The 24,477-nt window shown below is 40.3% G+C and overlaps 1 protein-coding gene across 2 annotated transcripts in view; it reads left to right on the top strand.

Annotated features, from left to right (window-relative positions):
* The window catches only part of WIF1 (WNT inhibitory factor 1), a 90,101-nt gene extending 81,030 nt beyond the window's left edge, over window positions 1-9,071 (top strand). For both annotated transcript variants that reach the window (XM_033440560.2, XM_004276595.4), the window contains 3 exons: window positions 3,855-3,950; window positions 4,468-4,563; window positions 8,210-9,071. In XM_033440560.2, coding sequence (XP_033296451.1) covers window positions 3,855-3,950; window positions 4,468-4,563; window positions 8,210-8,331 — 314 coding nt within the window. In that variant the 3' untranslated portion in view covers window positions 8,332-9,071. The remainder of the gene's footprint in view (window positions 1-3,854; window positions 3,951-4,467; window positions 4,564-8,209) is intronic.
* The last annotated feature ends 15,406 nt before the right edge of the window (window positions 9,072-24,477 follow it).

Genomic DNA, 24,477 nt, shown 5'->3' with positions numbered 1-24,477 from the left:
AATGAAGTACCTCTACGGTTTCCATAGGACATGTAATGTAATTAATCGTCAGGATGTGGTTTCTGCTCTTCCTGCCCTGATAAAGATATCTCTGAGCTCACTCCCCTCACTTTTCCTCCCATACTTACTCTCAAACTTCGCATATTTAGTTGGTTCATGTTTATGAATCTTCGTTCATGGGTTCATTTCTCTTCATGTAGATATCTGTTTCATGCCCTTAGGTTTATGACCTTTCCATTGACAGAAACTGTTTTCTATTCTTTTTTTTTTTTTTTAACTGCACCAAAAATGTGGGCCTTTTGAAAGCTCCTGATTATCCCCATCACAAGTTATACTCAAATCCTTTTAGGAAATTTTTTGTTTCTATTACAGGAACCAAATTACCAGGAAAAAATTTAAATGGGTCTTGAGTTGAAGAGTGCCTCTAGTGTAATAGAGACAAAAAGTTGAATTATGTATCCTATCTTTAAATTGAGATACAACTCACATACCGTAAAATTCACCATTTTAAAGTATATAATTGAATATAGTCACGAAATTGTGCAGCATCTCTTCTCTCTAATTCCAGAACATGTCATCATCCCCCAGAGAAACCCTGTACCGATCGGCAGTCACTCCTCATTGCCTCTCCCCAAGCCCCTGGAATCCACTAATCCACTTCCTGTCTCTGTGGATTTGCCTATTCTAGACATTTCATATAAATAGAATCATCCAACATATGGCCTTTTATGTCTGACTTCTTTCACTTAGCATGTTTTCGAGGTTCACCTACGTTGTAGCATATATCATTACTTCCTTTTACTTGCTAAATAACATTGCATTGTGTGGATATACCAACCACATTTTGTTTATCCATTCATCAGTTGATGGGCATTTGGGCTGTTCCCACTTTAGGACTCAACGAATAATAGTGCTGCTACAAACATTTGTGTACAAGTTTCTGTGTGAACGTATTTTCAGTTCTCTTGGGTATATACCTAGGAGTAAAATTGCTAGACCACATGTTAACTCTTTAATTTTTTGAGGAACTGCTGAACTGTTTTCCAAAGTGGCTGTACCATTTTACATTCCCACCAGCAATGTACAAAGCTTCCAATTTCTCCATATCCTTACCAATCCTTGTTATTGTCTGTTTTTTTAATGAAATATGTATTCTGATGCTATTTATATTTTCATTTCTCCTGGCCTCTATCAGAATTGATATCTTCTCAAACTTCACTCTGACTTGGCTGTGAGATATACTTGCAGTTTAACAAATAACACCATGGTTAGAAGTATCTAGATGTATGTACCTATGTTTATCTTGTTCTTTAAGGTTCACAGACTTTACAAGAATCTTTAATGAGCCGTCAGTTAAAAAGACCAAATTATTTATACTGTACTATAAATGTTTTCTTAATACCTTAATGGGTTCTTATTATTATAAAACGTATCTGTATAAAATGCTCTCCATAAAAAATCAGAATATTGGATAAAATAATTAAAAATCACTCATAATTCTAAGACCCAGAGATGACAGTTATTGGCGCTTATTGTAAACTATTTTTATCTTTTTTTCTATGTGAAGGATAGTCACAAATTTAAGTTACCTCACAATCTGATGGGCAGAGGAAGTTTAATATCTTTATTTTGTCAATACCTTATCTCACTGTTCTCACTGGTTAGAGTTAAAATCCAAATTGTTTAGAATTAGTCAAATCTGTTTGTCTTCAGCAGTATTTAGTCTCATTTGGGTAAAAATGTGTAATCGCTCAAGTTGACTCAGTTTACCACTGTCCAGTGGATAGATTGGTTGCAAAATATTTTCAGGAGAAGGAAGTCAATGTTACAGACACTTACAGAATTTGTAATTTTAAAACAATCATTTCTTCATGATGTTTTGGCTCCATGAGGTTTGATCTAGGAATGGCCTTCTAACCATCACCGGCAATCATATTTCTGTGGTGAGATAACTGGGAGAGAACGTCCTCCTCCTTCCTGGCTGCAGTGATCCTAAGGGTCCTCACTTCCCTCTTGCCAAGAAAACAAAAAGGTCCTTGGAGTCACTGAAAAGATTCTCTCCATCAATCTTTCTCTGCATTGTCCCTGGATACCAAGTTCACATCTCATAGAATATGGGGAAACTTGGGCTCACCAAGTATTTCACAATAACTCCTCCATCTTTTCTGCCATATAGTTATTGTCCCACATCTTGCTTACTTGAAAAAACCCAGTGCATTGCAGAGTACTGTGATATGATCCAATTTTGTGCATATGATGGGGACAGATGTTTCTTTGATGCAAATGGAAATTCAGAATTAGGTATTCCTTTCCTTAAATTAGAGTTGGGATCTTGACCAAATAGTAAATGCTATTATTTGTATCCAAACCTATCAAAAAGTACACTTTTGGATTTTTAATGGTCAGTAAAAAGGTGGCATTCTAATATTAAGATTGTTTTAATACATGTTTCTAGAACATCCCTGCATCAGAAGCACCTACAGGTCTAATGGCATTCCAGGTTCGTGAGAGATTCTAACATCTCAATATTATGTCTCTATTATCTCCACAATGACTAAATGCTGCTTTGGTTGATTTATATATGAAGAAAGTCATTTTTGGAGAAATAAAAAGAGAAGAAAGTGTTTTTAGCAAAATTACATTCATATGGGATTCACTCTATGTTTGTCAAGCATAATGCTTGCCTGGAAAAAAACTTCACCCTTAGGATGGCAAATTCTAGATTGCAGAGGGAGAATAAATAGCTTCAAAAGTAAGAGAAAAGAAGAATATTATATAATTCTTACATCTAAGGCCCTATTCCAGCTCTAAAATCCTGTGATTCAAAGATCTGTGAAAAGACTAGCAATACTCATTTGGCACAGAGATAAAAGAAAGAATGATGTATCATTAGGATCTAAGACATTCCAGGAAAATGCACAGGTGTGGAATCAGGCCCCTTTTGTGCCCCACCTCATATCCTTCTCAGCCAGCCTTTCACTCCAGCCACTGCTATGACCAATTTTGCACAGACATAGCCTAATTGCACCTTAGCTGTGTCACACTTCTCTTGCTTTCCACCCAGAGACTCCTGAGTACTAAAAAAAAAAAATAGAATCTGCACTCACACAGTCACAGAATGGGAACGCAGCAAGTTATTCCATGGGGTGACCCTTGATCAGTGGGAGACAAGTACAGATGGATAAATGCTGCCCTCTTCCTTCCTTCAGTCACCTTGAAGGTGCAGTCAGTCTACCTGGCTCCTCAGAAAGACGCTGCAGGATAGAGCCCAGTTGCCCATAGTGACGACCAACCCACAAACATATTATGCTTTTGCGTTGGCTTTCCCTCCTTCGCCGTTTTACTCTCCCCACCCCCCATTCCTGACCCCTAGGACCACTTCCCAAATAAACTCTGCACGCAGGCCCTGCTTTCTGGAGAATCCGAGGCTAAGACAGAAGTCATCATGTCCAGGTATAGGCCTGCTTTCAGGAAAAGTGACATAGAAAAATCAGAACTCAGAAAAGATCAGTTAGGGCGTCCTTCATATCTTCATTTTTAGTATACCCTAAATTACAAGCGTTTATGAATCAGTTAAAACATTATTCTGTTTTTTTTAAAGTAATATAAATACATTTGAACATATTCATTGTAGAAGATACGTATCCAGAATCATAAATAAGAAGACTAGCCTGTTTGTTCCAGAAACGAGACTCAAACAGTAACAAAGCCAGGGTAGACCAGAAATAAGTGGAAATAACTGCTACTTAAAAGGCCTGATCCTCTCAAAGCCTTGCAGTTCCTCTGAAAAAAATGTAATTGCCTCTGAATGAAGCACAGAGTTCCTTGCTTATTTGCATTCTTCTCTGTTTCAGGCAAATGCCCGCAGCCCTGTCGAAATGGAGGTAAATGCATTGGCAAAAGTAAATGCAAGTGCTCCAAAGGTTACCAAGGAGACCTCTGTTCAAAGCGTAAGTACCCCGAACACATAGTCGATCTTGTGTTACAGGATAATTAAACTAGTAGGAGTCTCTCCTCTCTTCATGACTTCTGTACCTACTGCATGTCGCTCGGGCATCACAGTTAACCTTTCTTCACTGACATATGTTTCCTTGAAGTGGACCAAAGACGTTGTATGAAATCCATGCACGTAATAAAACCTTAGACACATTCGCACACACAACCAAACTTTTTAACTCAGGAGTTTTCTTAAGGAAGATGAACTTCCATCGCCCAGCAGTTTCAAAGTCCTCCTGAGCATCTATTGTGAATGAGAAGCACCAAGTCTAGTTTAAGATTACTCTCAGGACTGTTTCAAAAAGTCCAAAACTGACTTCTAGCTGGAGATTGACTTAGAAAGAAAGAAAGAAAGAAAAATTAAGGGATGAAGCCAAAACTAACACATTCTAAAGAACTGCAGGAAAAGCAGCTGCGTAATTCTGTTGACAAATGAAAGCTCAGGAAACATTCTATCTCCTTTGACTCTAGCTGTCTGCGAGCCTGGCTGCGGTACACACGGAACCTGCCACGAACCCAACAAATGCCAATGTCAGGAAGGCTGGCATGGAAGACACTGCAATAAAAGTGAGTGCGAGCCGTCTGGGGAGCCAGCCTTTTGCATGTCTGTTTCCTGGCTCCAAAGGCGGATGGACAAGCCTAACTCAGCCCTGCTTTCCTTTTCAGGAAAGCAACTTCTCCTCCGCTGCCTATTCTCCCCCGTGCTTCTCTGCATGCCACACCCCGCCCCACCCGGTACTCTCTAAACTGTAGAGCCTAAGCTTTAGAGTATAAAGAGGAAAGAAAGCATCACTGTACAATAACACCACAAATATCTTCCAGGCTGAATTAGTACTACGTGGTGATTTGGTAATATGGTATGTTAACTGTGATAGAAATAAGTAAGATTTTAAATCAAATGTAGATCGGTATCTACATGGTTCTGATTTTATCATTCAGGATTGATCAGTCAGCATATAGAACGTGAAGAGTTCTGCTCTGTAAAATCTTTTAACTGTATTGGTTATGGTATGCTTTAAATGGGTTCTTTTGTGGGACGGTAAAGGTCTGTGAAGTACGGGAGAGATGTTATCATGGAGTTGTGTTTTTTCAAATTTATTGAGTACCAAAAATGAACTAGCTATAGGCTAAGTTAAACCACTGACCTATTTTATACACAAAATGAAAGTTGCTAAATTCAGTCATTCCGTTTTGATTGATATGCTAGGCATGAATCCAGGCACTGGAGACATACCCGTGAACAGACAGAAAAGGCCCTTCCTGGTAGCACCCAGGTTCAAGAGGGAGGGACAATCAGCAAGTGAAGGAAATAAATAATGCAGTTTCTGCAGGTTCATCCTGCAGCTTGAACTCAGTCTCCTGAGTATGGGCCCACTGGCCACTTTCCTTTGAGGAAAGAAAAGCTTCATTCAGTCATACAGCTCCCTCGATTAACAGACATCCAGGTTGTGTCTACCAAACTGTGTCTCCAAAATAATGTACACAAATTGAACAGATCCCTTTCACATCAGATGTTTTTCTAAATCAGTGGTCTCCAAAGGGTGATGCATGTAGCCCAGTGAGTGTGGAATGATCAGCTGGGTGCTGAGGGAAAATATAGTTTGAAAACATTTTTTATATCCTTTTATTACATTTATGTATAAATTTTATATGTATATATAGTTATATATCTCAATCTCTAATTTCTAATTTTCGTGCATATTTTATAACTCACATTATATTATTCTGATATGTACATATACCATTTATGTGTAGGTATACACGTTTATTTGTTTATTTTAAAGTATACCGGTGTCTGGTCTAGGCTAAGCCATTGATTTGAGTCTTTTGCACCCACCGAATTGGCTGGATGGTAGACTGAATTGGCTTCAGGTGGGCATAGCTTAACAAGAAGTGGAGCTCCTCTGGAAAAGCGTTCCTTTACCGAGGTGGGAATGATTGAATGGTATCCCTGTTAGGACATACTGGGTGGGGGGGACCTTCGTGGGAGTAAAAGACCTATAGAAAACTAACCATTTCTGGAGCCGTTTTGGAAAAGAGTTAAACCAAACCCTTTACGCCACCTTTAACTCAGGATAGAAACTGTGCCGTTTGTCCCCAAATCAGAGTAAGTTTCCAGAAGTCCTTGGGCCTAGGGATGACCTGAAGTGAGACCATACGTCCCAGGACTCAATTACAAAGGTCTTCTGGGACTCACATTTGGGGCCTGGTGACCGCCAACGATGATGGGAGGGGAGTACAAGAGGCACTGTTCCTGCTGTTACACCCGGTCGCTCTTCTAGGAAGAAGGCAAGTTAGGGGCCCTCATGCATGTAGTTTAGATGAGCAATTCTGACAGGTCTGCCAGCCACCAAGTAGCACTCCCACTTGCTGAAAGCTTTTGTCATCTGTTGCTCCTTCAGATCCAGGCACTGCATGTCAAGAAGATGCCTTGGTGTTTGATTCAAATGCAAACGTGTTTTCTAGGAGAGGCCACCCAGCCATTCTGTACATTGGCTGAGAGAATCAGGCTGAAAGAATGAGGTTTATGTTGATTAACGGGAGGGGACAAGGAAGCCCTGAGGCACAGAGTTCTGCTAAGAACAGACCCCCAGCAGGGTGACATGCTGAGAGGTCCCAGGCACCCAGACCTTCCTACTTGGGAGGAGAATACTGGAGACAGACTCCCCAGCTTAGGCTCCCCTCACCAGGGAGGTGTGGGCTTCATGGGTTGCAGGGTGAGCAGCAGGGTAGGGATTTACTGCAGCGAATTGTTGGCTCGTTGTTTTGGCTGCGCCATGAGCTACTAGCCTACATACCGACAATTCAAAGAGACACATTCAGGAACAAAGTATTCTGTCCTCAGTGGTTACTTAATGGCATGCTTGCATTTATTTATTTATTTGGCTGCACCAGGTCTTCCTTGCAGCGTGTGGGATCTAGTTCCCTGGCCAGGGATCGAACCCGGGCCCCTGCATTGGGAGTGTGGAGTCTGAGCCACTGGACCACCAGGGAAGTCCCCCCCATGCTTGCATTTAAAAACCACAAGGAAGGGACGTCCCTGGTGGCGCAGTGGTTAAGAATCCGCCTGCTCGTACAGGGGACACGGGTTTGAGCCCTGGTCCGGGAAGATCCCACGTGCTGCGGAGCAACTAAGCCCGTGCGCCACAACTACTGAGCCTGCGCTCTAGAGCCCGCGAGCCACAACTACTGAACCCACGTGCCACAACTACTGAAGCCCATGCACCTAGAGCCCGTGCTCTGCAACAAGAGAAGCCACCGCAATGAGAGGCCTGTGTGCAACCAAGGGTAGCCCCCGCTCACCGCAACTAGAGAAAGCCCGCGCACAGCAACGAAGACCCAACACAGCCTAATTAATTAATTAATTAAAATAAATTTTAGAAAAAACCACAAGGAACAAATGAAACGCCAAACTTGACTCTAATGCACAGGAAGATGGAGGCAGATTTTTAAAGTGTGATTGCTGTTTTGGATCAGTTTTAGGAAATCAGTAGAAGTGAGTCAGTACCCAGAAGCATCTCCAGAAGTTCACAAGTAATAAGAAAAGAGGCTTCAAGTTGTGTAACTCAGTGTTACACTCCACTTATAATGAGCTGGAAATGCTATCGATAGATGCCCACCTTCACCGAAACTCACAAATCCCCATTGATAAGGAGTCAGTTCAAATCATAACCTTTCTCTAACATGTGTACTGGAGTCCTTAATTCTTATAAAATTCCTATTTTGTGTAAACGCAATAGCCACGCCTAATCATGTGATCTATATGAAGAATGGGGGTTATTACATTGAACTAGATCAACGTAATGGAGTCTGGTTTTACAAGGCAGTGAAAGGATCAGTGACCAAGTCCTCTGCAGAAGCATCCCTGCTATTGAGACCTCAGTGCCGATCCTTACCAACTCTTGGGTGGAGAACATCCTTCCATTCAATCCCATTCATCCAAAGTTTGCATCAAGAGTATCTGCATGGCCAAAATACACAGTGAATCAGAGATTCAGTGGAAGCCAGATTTGACAGAGTTAGTAAAATGGGTTTCTTTTAACAGAGATCTTGAACCTGTAACCTCTCTTCATTCAGGTAGCTTTTTGTGATTGCTGTGGTCTTTCACTCTGGGTTGAAAAGGGAAAATGGATTTCATTTGAATGATTAATAATGAATCTGAAGAGCCTGTTTTTGTAGTTTCTTTTCTTTTAAGCTGTGAATAATTTTGCAGGGTACAGAGCCAGCCTCACGCATGCCCTGAGGCCAGCAGGCGCCGGGCTCAGGCAGCACACGCCTTCACTTAAAAAGGCCGAGGAACGGCAGGACCCACCTGAATCCAATTACATCTGGTGAACTCCAGCATCTGAAACGTTTTAAGTTACACCAAGTTCATAGCCTTTGTTAACCTTTCATGTGTTGAATGTTCAAATAATGTTCATTACAGTTAAGAATACTGGCCTGAATTTTATTAGCTTCATTATAAATCACCAAGCTGATATTTACTCTGCCTTTTAAGTTTTCTAAGTACATCTGTAGCGTAATGGTATAGATTTTCTTGTTTCAGTGCTTTGGGACCGATTTTATGTTATGTAAGTTGTTCGGGTTAAATTTTTGTCTTTTCAGTGTGTAGTTGGCAGATAATTTCCAAAAGTACAATGCATTCATGTCGTCGAGGGGCTGGGCAACATTAGAGAAGATAAATGGAACAAAAATGCATAAATCACAAGGGTCTGGATGAAGCAGTTATAAAAGTGCAGAAGTTATAGCATTTCAAATTATATTGTCATGTATTTAGACATTTGTCACATTTTTTAAATTCCCCTTATTTCTAAACTCACAATACAATATATTTTGACCTTACCATGATTCCAGAGAATTCAGTATTGAAAAAAAAAAAAAGAGAGAAAGAAACAACACTGTGGTAGTGGCATTAAACGATATAATATATTGTAAACACAATAAAATAGGGAATATAATGTATGAACTTTTGGCATTGGCTTGAAGCAATATAATATATTGTAAACAAACACAGCTCTTACATAAACATTTTATACTGTTTGTGTGTATAAAATAAAGGTGCTGCTTTAGTTTTCTGAGTGTTGTATGGAGTGGTCTTTGCATGTGTTATTTTATGAAAATAAAGTTGGTTGCAATTGAGTGGAAGTTGAAACTTTGCAGTATCACAAAAAAACAGAAGATATTCTTTCCCTGACTCTGTCCTAGCTCTCCAGCCTCATCTCTCCCTCCCAGTTCTGTCTCTACTCCAGCCATGTCACACTACGCTCTGTTGTCAGAGCCTGCAGCACTCCTATTTATGTCAGCTCCCAGCTTAGTTGTCATTTCTTTCAAAAAGTCTTTTCTAACTAGGATGTGTTAAATATCCCTTAGTGAAGACTTTCGAAAGGTGTGAAAATGTTGCAAATAAAAGTGCTACCAGTTGGGAATGTATTCAATAAATTGGGCAGCCACTATGGAAAACCTTAAAAAACTAAAAATGGAGTTACCATATGATTCAGCAATCCCACTCCTGGGCATATATCTGGAGAAAATCATAGTTCAAAAAGATATGTGCACATTCTTAACAGCACTATTTATCAATACAATAGCCAAGACATGGAAACAACCTAAATGTCCATCAACAGATGAATGGATAAAGAAGATGTGTGTGTGTGTGTGTGTGTACACACACACACACACACACACACACACACACACACACACAGTGGAATATTACTCAGCCATAAAAAAGAATGAAATAACATCATTTGCAGCTACATGGATGGACCTAGAGGTTGTCATACTGAGTGAAGTAAGTCAGACAAAGATATGATATCGCTTATATGTGGAATCTAAAAACAATGATACAACTGAGCTTATTTACAAAACAGAAACAAACTCCCAGACTTAGAGAACAAACTTATGGTTACCAGTGGGGGAAGGGTGGGGGGAGGTATAGACTGGGAGTTTGGGATTGACATGTACACACTGCTATATTTAAAACAGATAACCAACAGAGAAAGACAAATAGCATGTGATAGCGCTTATATGTGGAATCTAAAAAAATGGTACAAACGAACTTATTTACAAAACAGAAATAGAGTCACTGATATAGAAAATAAACTTATGGTTACCAAGGGGGTAAGATGGGGGGATAAACTGGAAGATTGGGATTGACATATATACACTATATAAAATAGATAACTAATAGGGACCTACTGTATAGCACAGGGAACTCTACATAATACTCTGTACTGACCTATATGGGAAAAGAATCTAAAAAAGAGTGGATGTATGTATGTGTATAGCTGGTTTGCCTTGCTGTGCAGCAGAAACTGGTACAACATTATAAATCAACTATACTCCAATACAAATTAATTTAAAAATAAAAAAGATAACCTACAAAGACCTACTATATAGCACAGGGAACGCTGCTCAATATTCTGTAATAACCTAAATGGGAAAAGAATTTGAAAAAGAATAGATACATGTATAACTGAATCGCTTTGCTGTACACCTGAAACTAACACAACATTGTTAATCAAATATGCTCCAATGTAAAATAAAAATTTTAAAACGATGTGATATATATATACAATAGAATATTACTCAGCCATAAAAAAGAATGAAATAGTGCCATTTGCAGCAACATGGATGGACCTAGAGATTATCATACTAAGTGAAGTCAGAGAAAGACAAATATCATATGATATCACTTATATGTGGAATCTAAAATATGATGCAAATGAACTTATTTACAAAACAGAAACAGACATACAAAACAAACTTACGGTTACCAAAGGGGAAAGGGGGTGGGGGACGGATAAATTAGGAGTTTGGGATTAGCAGATAAACACTACTATACATAAAACAGATAAACGACAAGGTCCTACTATATAGCACAGGGAACTATATTCAATATCCTGTAATAAACCATAAAGGAAAATAGTCTGAAAAAGAATATACATATATATATATATACAAAATATCTGAATCACTTTGCTATACATCAGACACTAAGACACACTGTAAATCAACTATACTTCAATTTTTTTAATAAGTGCTACCATTTATTAAGAACCTATTGGTTCCCAAGAAAAATATATGTTACCTTACAACCCTACGGGGCAAGTATCATTACGCCCTTTTACATATAAGAAAACTGAGTCATGGAGATAGGAAGCAGTTTACCCATGATCACACATGAGAGGGACGGGTTTGAATCCATGTCATCTGCCTCTGAAGCCTTAACACTATGCTGTTCTTCCTCCCTTCCTTTTCTCAGCAGAACACAGAACTCTACAAATCCTAGGTAGCAACCTTCCAACATATTTTATTCTCCTCATTCTCCCAGGGGAATGTGGACCTTATTTTATAGATAGTCTAAAGTCCACAAGTTCTCTCACACCAGGCAGTGGCATAATCAGTTGTGCGATTTAGGGAAGTGACATGTGTTATGGGAAGAAATCAAGGGAGAGGCTGGAAGCAGAGTGACCGCATCTTGTTACGGTGCTAGACCACAGCGATCTTTCTCCTCTAGCCAGAGCCCAGGGTGTCAGCCTGTCAGCCTCACAAAGACTTGGTAAAGCAGGCCAGGAGCCAGGGAGCTAACCCTGAGAATCCTAATATGAGAACTGACTTATTTATTAAAGACTTTTACATAAAAAGTCCAGATGCGTGATTATGAGGATCTAAAAGGTGGCAGAATGTTAAGTTTGGGGACAGGATAATAATAATAATAGTTGACACTTAGGTAGTGCTTAGTTTATTCTGAACACGTTACTTGTATTAACTCATAATGAATAACAGAATAGTGGGGAAGTTAGACCGAAGGCATGGTGACAAACTGCAATGGTCTAGGTTGGTCATCTCCAAACGATTCTGATTGCACACTCCAGTAGAAAATTTTGAACACATAGTCCTATATATGACTATTATTTATTTACATATATAACTGTTCCAAGATGTACATCATAAAAGCCAGAAATGTTAAAAGGAAGAGGTAAATTCTACACTGTGGGTGGGAATATAAGTTGGTGCAGCCACTGTGGAGAACAGTATGGAGGTTGCTCAGAAAACTAAAAATAGAGTTACCATATAATCCAACAATCCCACTCCTGGGCATATAACCAGACAAAACTATAATTCAAAAAGATACATGCACCCCTATGTTCATAGCAGCACTATTCACAATACCCAAGACATGGAAACAACCTAAATGTCCATTGACAGATGAACAGATAAAGAAGATGTGGTATATATACCACATCTATATATATATACAATGGAATATACAATGGAATATATACAATGGAATACTACTCAGCCATAAAAAAGAATGAAATAATGCCATTTGCAGCAACATGGCTGCAACTAGAGATTATCATACTAAATGAAGTCAGTCAGAAAGAGAAAGACAAATACCATATGATACCACTTATATGTGGAATCTAAAATATGACACAAATGAACCTATCTATGAAACAGAAACAGAATCAGACATAGAGAACAGACTGGTGGTTGCCAAGGGAAAGGGGGTTGAGGGGGGGATGGATTGGGAGGCTGGGGTTAGCAGATGTAAACTATTACATATAGAATGGATAAACAACAAGGTCCTACTGTACAGCACAGAGAATTACATTCAATATCCTATGATAAATCATAATGGAAAAGAACATAAAAAAAAGACTACGTAGGGACTTCCCTGGTGGTCCAGTGGTTACGACTCCACACTGCCAATGCAGGGGGTGTGGGTTCGATCTCTGTTTGGGGAACTGAGATCCTGCATGCTGCACGGCACGGCCAAAAAAAAAGAATGTGTGTGTATATATATACATATATATGTATTAGTGAATCACTTTGCTGTACAGCAGTTATTAACACAACATTGTAAATCAAATACAGTTGAATAAAAAATAAATTTAAAAAGGAAGAGGTAAAAATATATGTAACAGCTCTAATACTTTCTTCACTTACCCCAAAAGATAGCTTTATGTACACCTGGAGTACACACACAGCCCCAGGAGACTTTAGGTAAAGGGGAGAGATAACAGGATCTGAAATGTCTTTAGTGTCAGAGAGGAGAGTTTGGACTCAAGAGAAATTTCAAATCTAAGCAGGGGACTGGATGACTGATCAGATGCAAGGGTTAAGAAAAGAGAGGAATCTGGACAGTGACGCTAATGAGTAAGGAGGAACAAGTGTGAGCAGGGGTGAGGGTTTCCAGACATACTGAGTTTGGTTTTGAAGATGCTGAGTTTAATGTGCCTTTAGGACCTCTTGGTGGAAATGTCTGCTACGGCATTTGGAAATACAGTTAGGAGGGTAAGCCAAAAATTTGTTGACTATTAGTCATATTATAAATGAATAATACTAGTCATATATTGAATTACTTTCAATAAAAATATACATAATGGCTTTATTTGGTGAGGTGCAGTATGATTCACTTGTATTTTATTGTGTTTTTAGATTCTACATACAGTTAACATCCTTTGCTGCTTACCTATGTATATGTTTACTTAGATAACAGTAAGGCCTTTACTATTTGGCAAATTGATTGAGCCCTTCCTTCATCCTTCCCTCCACCATATGTATTATGAATCTTCATCCTTTGTCACTTTGTCAATTTATGTAGAATCAATTTATGTATGTCAATTTATGTAGAATCACAACAATGGAGGCCAGCTCTTGAAACGAAGGCCAATAATACAGGGTGTGAAATAATTGTTGTTACTCTTATGAAGTTACCACAGAAGAGGAGTAGGGGGAGGAAGAAGACAAAGAAGGAAGAGGAGAGAATATTAATATACCTAAAAGATAATATAGAAGTTGAAGTAGGGACTTCCCTGGTGGCACAGTGGTTGAGAGTCCGCCTGCCGATGTGGGGGACGCGGGTTCGTGCCCCGGTTCGGGAGGATCCCACATGCCGCGGAGTGGCTGGGCCCGTGAGCCATGGCCACTGAGCCTGTGCGTCCGGAGCCTGTGCTCCGCAACGGGAGAGGCCACAACAGTGAGAGGCCCACGTACCGCAAAAAAAAAAAAAAGTTGAAGTAGGAGGGAGTGAAGGCAGCCTGAGAAGATGTACACCATTTGGCAAGATAAAATAAGTAGGAGAAATGAGGCAAGAGGAAATAAAAGTTAGACAGTAAAACGGATCCAGGAGTGAGCTTAGGACAAAGGCGTACAGGGACTTTTTCACACTTGGGAGAGAGGGACTGCATACTTAGCTCTAAGCTCTGCTCCAGCGCCTCAAAGAGGAAACCATGGCTGGTTATGAGTCCCAAAGACCATAAACACAGAAACTAAATAGTTGCTCAGGGGAAGTTAAACTATACAAGGAATTCACATTAGGACTTGATCAAGACATGTAGGTCTGTGGGCATCCCTTCAAGCTGATAGTCTTTAAAATATCTCTTCCACATTTATTTACAGAGGAGCTGCATGAATAAAAGGTTTCTATGTGGGCTTCCCTGGTGGCGCAGTGGTTGAGAGTCCACCTGCCGATGCAGGGGACACGGGTTCGTGTCCTGGTCCGGGAAGATCCCACATGCCGCGGAGCGGCTGGGCCCGTGAGCCATGCTCAGAGGGAAGATTATTGGGCATACTGTTACTTGATCACACCCCTTGAAATTCTTAACACCTCTGCAAGTAGCTTCTCAAAGTATTCCCTTCAATCATACACAGTACTCCTCCTAAAAGGAGTTTCTTTGTTTTTGTTTTTTGATGCTTTTTATTTCATTTGGCAGTGCCATGCAGGATCTTAGTTCCCTGACCAAGGATTGAACCCACACCCTCTGCAGTGGAAGCGCAGAGTCTTAACCACTGGACCGCCAGGGAAGTCCCAAAGAAGTTTTATTAACTAGATTTTTTTTCTCATCTCATTCCATGTCCAGTGAGCCTAATGACACAACCTGAGCTTGATACACTAGGCATAGCCCCAGATGAGCCAGGCCTTATACCAACTCCAACTGAGAGCAGAGAGCAATGTCTCCTGTGGGTTCTCGTAATGAGGTCAGAGTGTCACGTAATATAAAATGCTCTCAGTAATACAGACAGAGTAACAACAGATAGGCCTGTTTCTTTCCATATTCTTCAAGAAGGCACAGATCACCACAATAAGGTACAATTTAATGAAAACTTTTCTACCAAAGTAGGAGAGAGGAAGGGGCTATTGGAGGAGAGCAATTTTTAAATTGGGTAAATGAGAAACATGGCCCTTTCAGAAGAATTTCCTGAGGCAATGAAAAAGAAAAACAGAAAAGGAAAGAAAACAAATGCCTATCCAAAGACAGGAGTTTCATCATCATAATTTTAGGCAGTTTATGCAAGTGGTGCAAATATACAAGTTTAATAAGCATATTGAATAAATGTCCTCCATATGGCTCAACATAAAGAAACAGAAACCATGTATAGGAAACTGACATCATAAAACAAAGTATTCAGGTGTTCAGTAAGATTTTTTTAAATTCTAATGTAAACTCCAAATATAAATTGATTTTGCACCTGCTTACTGGTTTATTATCAGTGAGAGTATAAAAATTACAAATGAGGGCTTCCCTGGTGGCACAGTGGTTGAGAGTCCGCCTGCCGATGCAGGGAACACGGGTTCGTGCCCCGGTCCAGGAGGATCCCACATGCCGCAGAGCGGCTGGGCCCGTGAGCCATGGCCGCTGAGCCTGCGGGTCCGGAGCCTGTGCTCCGCAGCGGGAGAGGCCACAACAGTGAGAGGCCTGCGTACCGCAAAAAAAAAGAAAATTACAAATGAAAAATAATTTGCATTAAGCATTGGCATTATGGGATTGTTCCTTGGTAACATATTTCCCTTCCTAATCATGACTGGCTTGCACAACTGTTGAAATTACCTGGTATGTTTTGAAAATTCAAACGAAGAAGAGCTACTCTGAGATGACAAATAATCTAAAAAATCCACAGGAGAATCATTGAAAATTGGTTCACTGCAGGGTGAATCCTTAGCTTCCTGCTCCAGTGGACAGGACACTGGACAGTCCAGCCTTGAGCATGGTCTTGAGGCTGGATCTGGGGCCATGGGTGGGAGAAAAGAGCAAGAGGAGAGCGGAGAGCCTTAATCAACTGTAATCCCTGGTAAGGACCAGCTAGGAAATTTGAGGGGCTCAGAGCAAAGTGAAAATGTGGAGTCTCTTGTTCAAAAAGTATTAAGACTATCAAGATGGTGACAACAGGGCACTGAACCAAGCCTGGGATCCTTCTTTGTGCGGGGCCCCATGCAACTGCACAATTCACACATCCAGGAGCAAGGCCTTAGGTCCATGGACAAGGAGGTTTAGATAAAATGCAGAACACCAGCCCCTCCTTAGACACTGGCCAAATGAGCTCTTGCATTTCCTGTCCTTCTCTTGACTCCAGAACCCAAGCCTCGAGAACGAAGGACTCAGTAGCTATCAAATCAAAGTCAGTGACCATTTACTGAATTTCTCCTGTATTAATATCACAAACACAAAAACAGGAAAGACATTAGAGGGCAAATTAAGGGACAAATATTTATTGCTTTGTGCTTCAGTCCAGTCAAGTTCTTTGAACTTCAGTTCCTGCTTGAGAAAGAGTTTGTAGCTTTAAGTTTACAGCTCACGAGGGAAAGATATATTTCAGATTTCTGTGAATAATCCATTTTAACCAAAAAGATAATCTTGGGTTTTTCCAATTTATAACTAGTGGTCTTTATTAGGAGACAGAAAGGCAGAAACCTGGCTGGAGTTGGGACCTTAAGCCTTGTGATAGAAATTAAGCTCATCACCACCCATGGAAGCTTGATTCGATGAAGAGCCTTTATGACACTCTCCAGAAACTCCAAAGATAAATGTCCCCAAAGTCCAAATTAGTCTTGCCTCACTTCAAGGAAACACCCAAAAACTAAAGAGCACATCTGTCATTTTTTTTCCTACTCTGTAAAGATCAATATTTATTCAGAGTTTGCATTTGAGCCTAAAGCATAACACACTTTGGAAAGAAGCAAACGCTGACTCTGCAGAAGCAAGCCAGCCGCGGGCACCTAGTCCACCGGGCACCTCGTTGAATAATGAATCCTTGGCTAGTGTCACAAGAGCCAAACCCCCAGTATCCTACTGGGGTTTGTTTTGTTTTGTTTTGTTTTGTTCTTGCGTTACGCGGGCCTCTCACTGTTGTGGCCTCTCCCACTGCGGAGCACAGGCTTCGGACGCACAGGCTCAGCGGCCATGGCTCACGGGCCCAGCCACTCCGCGGCATGTGGGATCTTCCCGGACCAGGACACGAACCCGTGTCCCCTGCATCGGCAGGCGGACTCTCAACCACTGCGCCACCAGGGAAGCCCCCTACTGGAGTTTTAAAGCTGCTTTGCTTTTTAGTCATTTGTATCTTCTGCCCTGGCGTATTTGGATTACATACTACCTTGTTTCTAAACCAAAACCAGACTGAGAAGGCAGCTTCAGAGTAACCAGCCGAGGTGAGCCTTAAGGCTGCAGCCATCCTGGCTCCACATTTAAGCCATCCTTGAAATGAGGATGTGAACACAGGTTATTCCATGACAACTTGTCTCGATATAGGTGGCTAAAAATGTACTAAAGGAAATTACTGCAGCGTTTTCGCCTTTAGAAGAAAAAAATGACCCTTAAAACAGACCATCAGGTTGAAATATAAGCAAGTCGTAGCTTCCTTGGCTTTGCCGAGTGTCCACACTTTTATGTGAGTGCCAACCGGAGACGGACATTCCACGGAGGGGTATTACTGAGAGTTCTGGCAGAATGGGGTAATAGAAGAACTAACAGGGTGTCTTTCTGGTAAATGAACATTAGCCCAAGACAGAAGTAGTATGCCAAAGTTTTCAGGGGACCTTTCCGTGGAAGTTTTGGTTCACAGCATCTCTGTGAGGGGGTTATTAGTTCAAAGGCGAAACTGAGGCTAAGGTTTGCTGAAGATCATAAAACAATTTAGAAGCAATAATAATCATCCTAGTTGTGGGGATTAAAAAATTGTGTCCTGGAGGACACCGGTTGCTCGAGATGTTTGTAGGAGTTACATGAAAACAGGATTCTGGGGTCAAATAAGTCTAAGAGATGGGGAGTGACACTAAATTAGGGAGTTGTCTCTACAATAGCCCTGCTCAGAGCTTGAACTGCTGAGCCTCGTACATCTCTGACAGGGGATTAAATGCAGCATTCCCCAAGCTTATTTGATCAGAGACCTTTTTCCCCTAAAGCATTTCCCAGGAATAAAATTCCACACAGCACACTTTGGGGAGCAAAGCCATGAAGTTTCTGGAGGCAGGTCTTTACCACACCCTTTTTTGCTTCAGAAGTTTTTATGTTATCCTACCTGTCTGAAGGTAATCCAAGGAAAACTGAAATTTGTAGCTCGCAATACAAAGAACTTTCAATTTAAATTGTGAATTAGTTGGTTTTAGGTAATTTGCTTATTTTCTCCCTATGTATTCCAGAATAAATTGATCTGTTATATTCTGGTTTTACTCATTTAAAGGAGTATTAGAAAACACTTTCATAGCTATAAGTACTTTTAAACTTTATTTTTTTTATTGGAGTATAGTTGCTTTACAATACTGTGTTAGTTTCTACTATACAGCAAAGTGAATCAGCTATACGTATACATATATCCCCTCTTTTTTGGATTTCCTTCTCTTTAGGTCACCACAGAGCACTGAGTAGAGTTCTCTGTGCTATACAGTAGGTTCTCATTAGTTATCTATTTTATACATAGTATCAATAGTGTATATATGTCAATCCCAATCTCCCAATACATCCCACCCCTCCCCTTTCCCCCTTGGTATCCATATGTTTGTTCTGTACGTCTGTGTCTCTATTTCTGTTTTGTAAATAAGATCGTCTATACCAATTTTTTCAGATTCCACATATATGCGTTGATATACAATTTTTGTTTTTCTCTTTCTGACTTCACTCTGTATGACAGTCTCTAGGTCCATCCATGTCTCTACAAATGACCCAATTTCGTTCCTTTTTATGGCTGAGTAATATTCCACTGTATATATGTACATATACATGTACTTATGTACATATACATGTACTTATGTACATATGTATATATAGATTTAAGTTTACAATTCATGGAACTAGTTTCATCAGCAAAACGATAAATGGATACTTATCATGAATTACTTTTCTAAGTATTTAAGTAACATCCAACATTTAGGGAGTCCACGTGAGTTACCTAGCTAAAGCACTTTAAGTCAGCTGCCTTTGGACTGTGTTTACGGTGATTCATCAATTCTTGATCTACACATTGCTTTTTTTTTTTAATAGATCTTTACTGGAGTATAATTGCTTCACAATCCTGTGTTAGCATACATATATCCCCATATACCCTCCCTCTTGAGTCTCTCTCCCACCCTCCCTATCCCACCCCTCTAGGTCATCACAAAGCACCGAGCTGACCTCCCTGTGCTATGCTGCTGCATCCCACTAGCTAGTTATTTTACATTTGGTAATATATATATGTTGATGCTACTCTCACTTCGCCCCACCTTCCCCCTTCCCCCACCGTGTCTGCAAGTCCATTCTCTACGTCTGCGTCTTTATTCCTGCCCTGCCACTAGGTTCGCCAGTACCATTTTTTTTTTTTTTTTAGATTCCATATATATGTGTTAGCATATGGTATTTGTTTTTCTCTTTCTGACTTACTTTACTCTGTACGACAGACTTTAGGTCCATCCACCTCACTACAAATAACTCAAGTTCATTTCTTTTTATGGCTGAGTAGTCAAAACTACAATGAGGTATCACCTCACACGGGTCAGAATGGCCATCATCAAAAGATCTAGAAACAATAAATGCTGGAGAGGGTGTGGAGAAAAGGGAACCCTCGTGCACTGTTGGTGGGAATGTAAATTGATACAGCCACTATGGAGAACAGTATGGAGGTTCCTTAAAAAACTAAAAATAGAACTACCATACAACCCAGCAATCCCACTACTGGACATATAGCCAGAGAAAACCATAATTCAAAAGAGACATGCACCACAATGTTCATTGCAGCACATCGCTTCTTAAAAACTAGTCAACTTTAAATCAGAGATGGAGGTGGTGGGAAGAGAACAAAAGGTCGCCATCTAAAGACTAACAGAGAGACAGACTGGGAATAAAGAGCTCTAACTCTGCCACTCTCTAGCTAGGCTTCTTACCCAAGACCCCAACTATGCTACATCTTAAGCTAGATGGTGCCCTATGCATTCCCCTCTCTGGGCCCGTTCTTTATTCTTAAAGGGCCCTCAAGCCCAAAGCGGTCTGAATGCATCAAGCACTCTGATAAAGAGATCGAGAAGCTACCATTTCCTTCATTTTGCTACCAATTCAGTGCTGTTCTTGGGCGCTCACGTCCTTAAATTTAGGTCTCTCCTAACAGCGATTAATCATCCGTGGGGACAAGACAGGATCCTAGGCTAGTGCCAGGGCTTTTCCAGGATAATAAAGAAAAATACCTAACTTCAGCCTTTATAGTTCTTTACATACATTAATTTAGGTGAGCTAGAGTCAGTTTATACCAGTGCCCGAGGGAGTGGCAATTGTTAAATTTTTAAGAAGTTTATGAGCCAGTTGTTAAACCCAGCCCGTTATTAAAAATTAAATTATATAAATACAATTAAATAAATTATTAAAAAAACAAGGTTAACAAATACTTAAAACTAATGTCTTCCTAACTATTTTACTGCATTTTACTATTATCTACATTCTTGGGTTTAGGTATCTATTGTATCTGTATTAGAGGAAATATTACATCATGGTGTGCTACTGTGCATCTCTTCCAACTTCTACCTTCAGTGATGCTACTTTGATACCTTAAAATTGTTCATGGAGGGAGTACTTATACCACAGAAACTGGCAAATATTACAAATCGAGAGAGCTGGTTGTTAAACTGTTACTGTTTAATCCTCACACAAACCTTATGAGTTATGTGCACTTATTATTCCAATTATACAGATGACATGCCTAGAGCCACACAGTGGCGGAGCCAGTATTCGAACACACGTGGTCTGGTTCCAGAATCTTGCCCTCCCGATGGTTACAGGCAGTAACACTGGTTTGGACACAACATAAAATAAAGTATATCAAGCAATGGCAGATATGTAACTTCATTCCAGATGGAAAGAAAAACATATCCACTCTAAAGGAAAGTCAGTCAAATAAAGCTACTAGAAATTCAATGGTTGAAAATTAATGACTAAATGAGTAAATGAATGCATTTCATTCATAATAATAGGCTTACCCCGAAGGAAATGGAAAACTCTTTGCCTCCTACATCCAAGACTATGTTTACGATCTCCAGATATGCTGTGTTTCAGCTTTTACTCCTGCTCCATTCAGCTACCATTTTTAGCAAATTGTATTAGTTTCCTGCAGCTGCTGTAATAAACTACCAAAGCAACAGAAATTTACTCTCACAGTTCTGGAGGCCAGAAATCCAAAATCAGTTTCAGTGAGCTGAAACCGGATGTCATCAGAGCCTCACTCCTTCTGGAAGATCTAGGAGAGAAGCTGTTCTCTACCTCTTCCAGCTTCTGGTAGCTGTCAGCTTTCCTTGGCTTGTGGCCCCTTATCTCTCTGCTCTGTGTTCACATGGCCTTCTCCTCTGTGTGTCTGTGTGCAATCTCCCTCTGCCTCTGTCCTCTTACAACAATACTTGTGATGGCATTTAGGATACACCCAGATATTCCAGGAGGAGCCCCTCCTTTCAAGACCATTAACTTAATCACATCTTTTGTCATATAAGGTAATATTCACAGGTTCCAGGAATTACAATGTGGATATATCTTTGGAATCACCATTCAGCCCACTCCAGCAATCATCATTAATGACCACAGACCTACTCTATGCTGAGAGTTATGGTTACACAGAGCTACAGGCAGGAGTGCTGTCCCCTAGAAGCCTATAGCCTGTAAAGGGAGACAGAACTCATATGAAAAAGTCAATCACAGGAAACATAAAATGGTACAGCTGATGTGAAAACAGTTTGGTAGTTTCTTAAAAAGTTAGACATAGACTTAATCATATGATGCAGCAATTCCACTCTTATGTACATGCCCGAGAGAAATGGAAACATATGCTTATTCAAGGACTTACACATGAATGTTCATAGCAGCCTTATTCATAATAGCCCCAAAGTGTAAACAGCCCAAATGTCCATCAACTGGCAAGTGACAAACACAATGTTGTGTGTCCAAACAATAGAACACCACTCAGCAGTCAAAAGAAATGGAAAACTGATATACGCTACAACATGGATGAACTTCATGCTAACTGAAAGAAGCCAAACACAAAAGGCCAACTTTGCATGATTCCATTTATATGAAATATCCAGAAAAGGCAAATCTATAAGAGATGGAAAGCAGACGACTGGTTGCTCTGGGCCTGGAGGGTAGGAAACAGGGGTCAACTTCCAATGGACGTGAAGGATTTTATTGGGGTAACAGAACTGTTGCCAAATTCAGTAAACTTACCAAAAACAAAACAAAACAAAACAAAAAAAACATTGAATTGTACAGTTAAAATGGGTAACTTTCATGGTATGCCAATTATACTTCAATAAAATTATTTGTTTCAAGTGAATATAGCACAAGGCCACATACAGTATAGGTAAAGTGAGTGATGGAAAGGTTTAGAAAAGGATATGAGTGTGGAATATGTGTGTGTGTATGTGCTGTATGTGTTATCTTGGGCTGGCAGACAAGCACAGATGAACCCAACCAGAGGTGCAACGGGAAAGATCAGGTTCAGGTCTGGCCTCATGGCCCACAGTGTCATTCTTTCCTCTGCCCATTTCTTGACCTCCTGCTTGCTCACCCTTCGCAGGCTGCCTGGAGACCCAGTGGTCTGCGGCCCAGTGGGCTTCCTGAGCCTAGTTTGACCCAAAGGCAAGTGTCAGCAAAGCATGTCACCCCTCTCCACTCCCACATACCTAGCTCTCCATCAGGCTGGCTGGGGCCTCCTCCATCAGAGAGGGGACTCTGGGAGTGAAGACCTGCTTAGCCTACAATGGTCTAGCCCTAGCCTTCCAAAGCACAATGATAACACCTTTCCATGCTCCCTTAGATCCGTCCCACATTACTTCCTATGGGTTTTCTCACAGGGAGATTGACAGGAAGCTCTGGGCTGGTTGTTTACCTCTGATATACTATTAATATTGTTGAAAACATTTCTTAAAATGATGGCTTTCCATGTATTTAGGGATCAATCAGGCCCCCTAACCTAATCTTGGATTAACCATCACACACCAGGGGTACACATACATGACAGAAAATAAATAAAAATGAATGAATTCTATTTCTGAGAGTTTGAAACCTTCCAACTTAATAGGAAACAGAGTGGAAATGGGAATGATATCCTCTTGTTCTTTCAAACATCTCTGTGTCTTAGGGTCTTATAGAAAGCAGATTCAAAATAGATGCTTATTGGATTGATTAGTTCAAAAGAAACAATAACAACATTCCCTTTTTCTAAAATTCCAGATTCGATTTTGGAACCAGCCAACTCCCCTTTGGAAATCCAACAGAAAAAAAAGTAATTCATTGAAAAAATAATAATAGGTTCCTTCAGGAGACAACTCCTCTGAGAGGAGGCGTGTATCTTGCTCCAGCTGGTACTTTCACATGTATGTGATTTCTTAAATCATTCAAGACATAATGACAAAGATGCCATTGACCTTTTCCTTTCTGCTAAGGTAACAAGAAAATGGCCTTGGAGATAAACTCTAGAAATTTTTCTCTCATACGACTATTAGTGTTCTTTTTTTTAATCTCTGAAAGACCTAGGACAGACTTTAGAACTTAGATACCTTCTGTCAAATTGCAGTCTAACAAGATTACAGGTTAGTCTTGGGTCTCAAGTCACATGTTATAAAGATGTGAAGGTCATCATTTGGAAGAAATACAGTTTGTAATATGTACTCTGATAGTAATCTCCCTGGGGCCCCAAAATATGATGGTAACTACTTCACAGGGTTGGTGAGCGGATGATGCAATGTGCAGGGATTGGCACGCAATGTAGTACCCAATCAATGACTGTGGTAAAGGTTATCACCCTTTAAATATAAATAAAAGGAAGAGGAAAGGTAAATCGCCAATAATCATTTGAAAGGTAAATGCAGATTTAAACCAAAATTAGATACCGCTTTTCAGCCACTCCAGCATAGTACTAAGAGTTAGAAAAATTGTGAGGCAATGGGAAAGTCCATCCACTGCTAGTAGGAATATAAATTAATACAACCAAATTGGAAAGGAGTTCCACATTATCTTGAAAAGTTGAACATACACATCCTCAATGACCCAGAAATGCCACTCCTAGGTACATACCCTACAGACAGTTTGTGTATAACGCCTCAGCGCTCATGAGTAAGAATGTTTGTAGCAGTGTCATTTATCATACCAAAGAGTTAGAAACAATCCTACTGCCCACTGAGCTTAGATAAATAAACAGTGGTATATATACACAAGAGAATAGTATATAGCAGGAAAAGCAAATGAA

This window comes from Orcinus orca, chromosome 11, assembly GCF_937001465.1.
Source record: "Orcinus orca chromosome 11, mOrcOrc1.1, whole genome shotgun sequence".
Taxonomy (NCBI): domain Eukaryota; kingdom Metazoa; phylum Chordata; class Mammalia; order Artiodactyla; family Delphinidae; genus Orcinus; species Orcinus orca.
The sequence above is the reverse complement of the archived record's forward strand: the minus strand, read 5'-3'. Positions and strand labels throughout refer to the sequence as shown.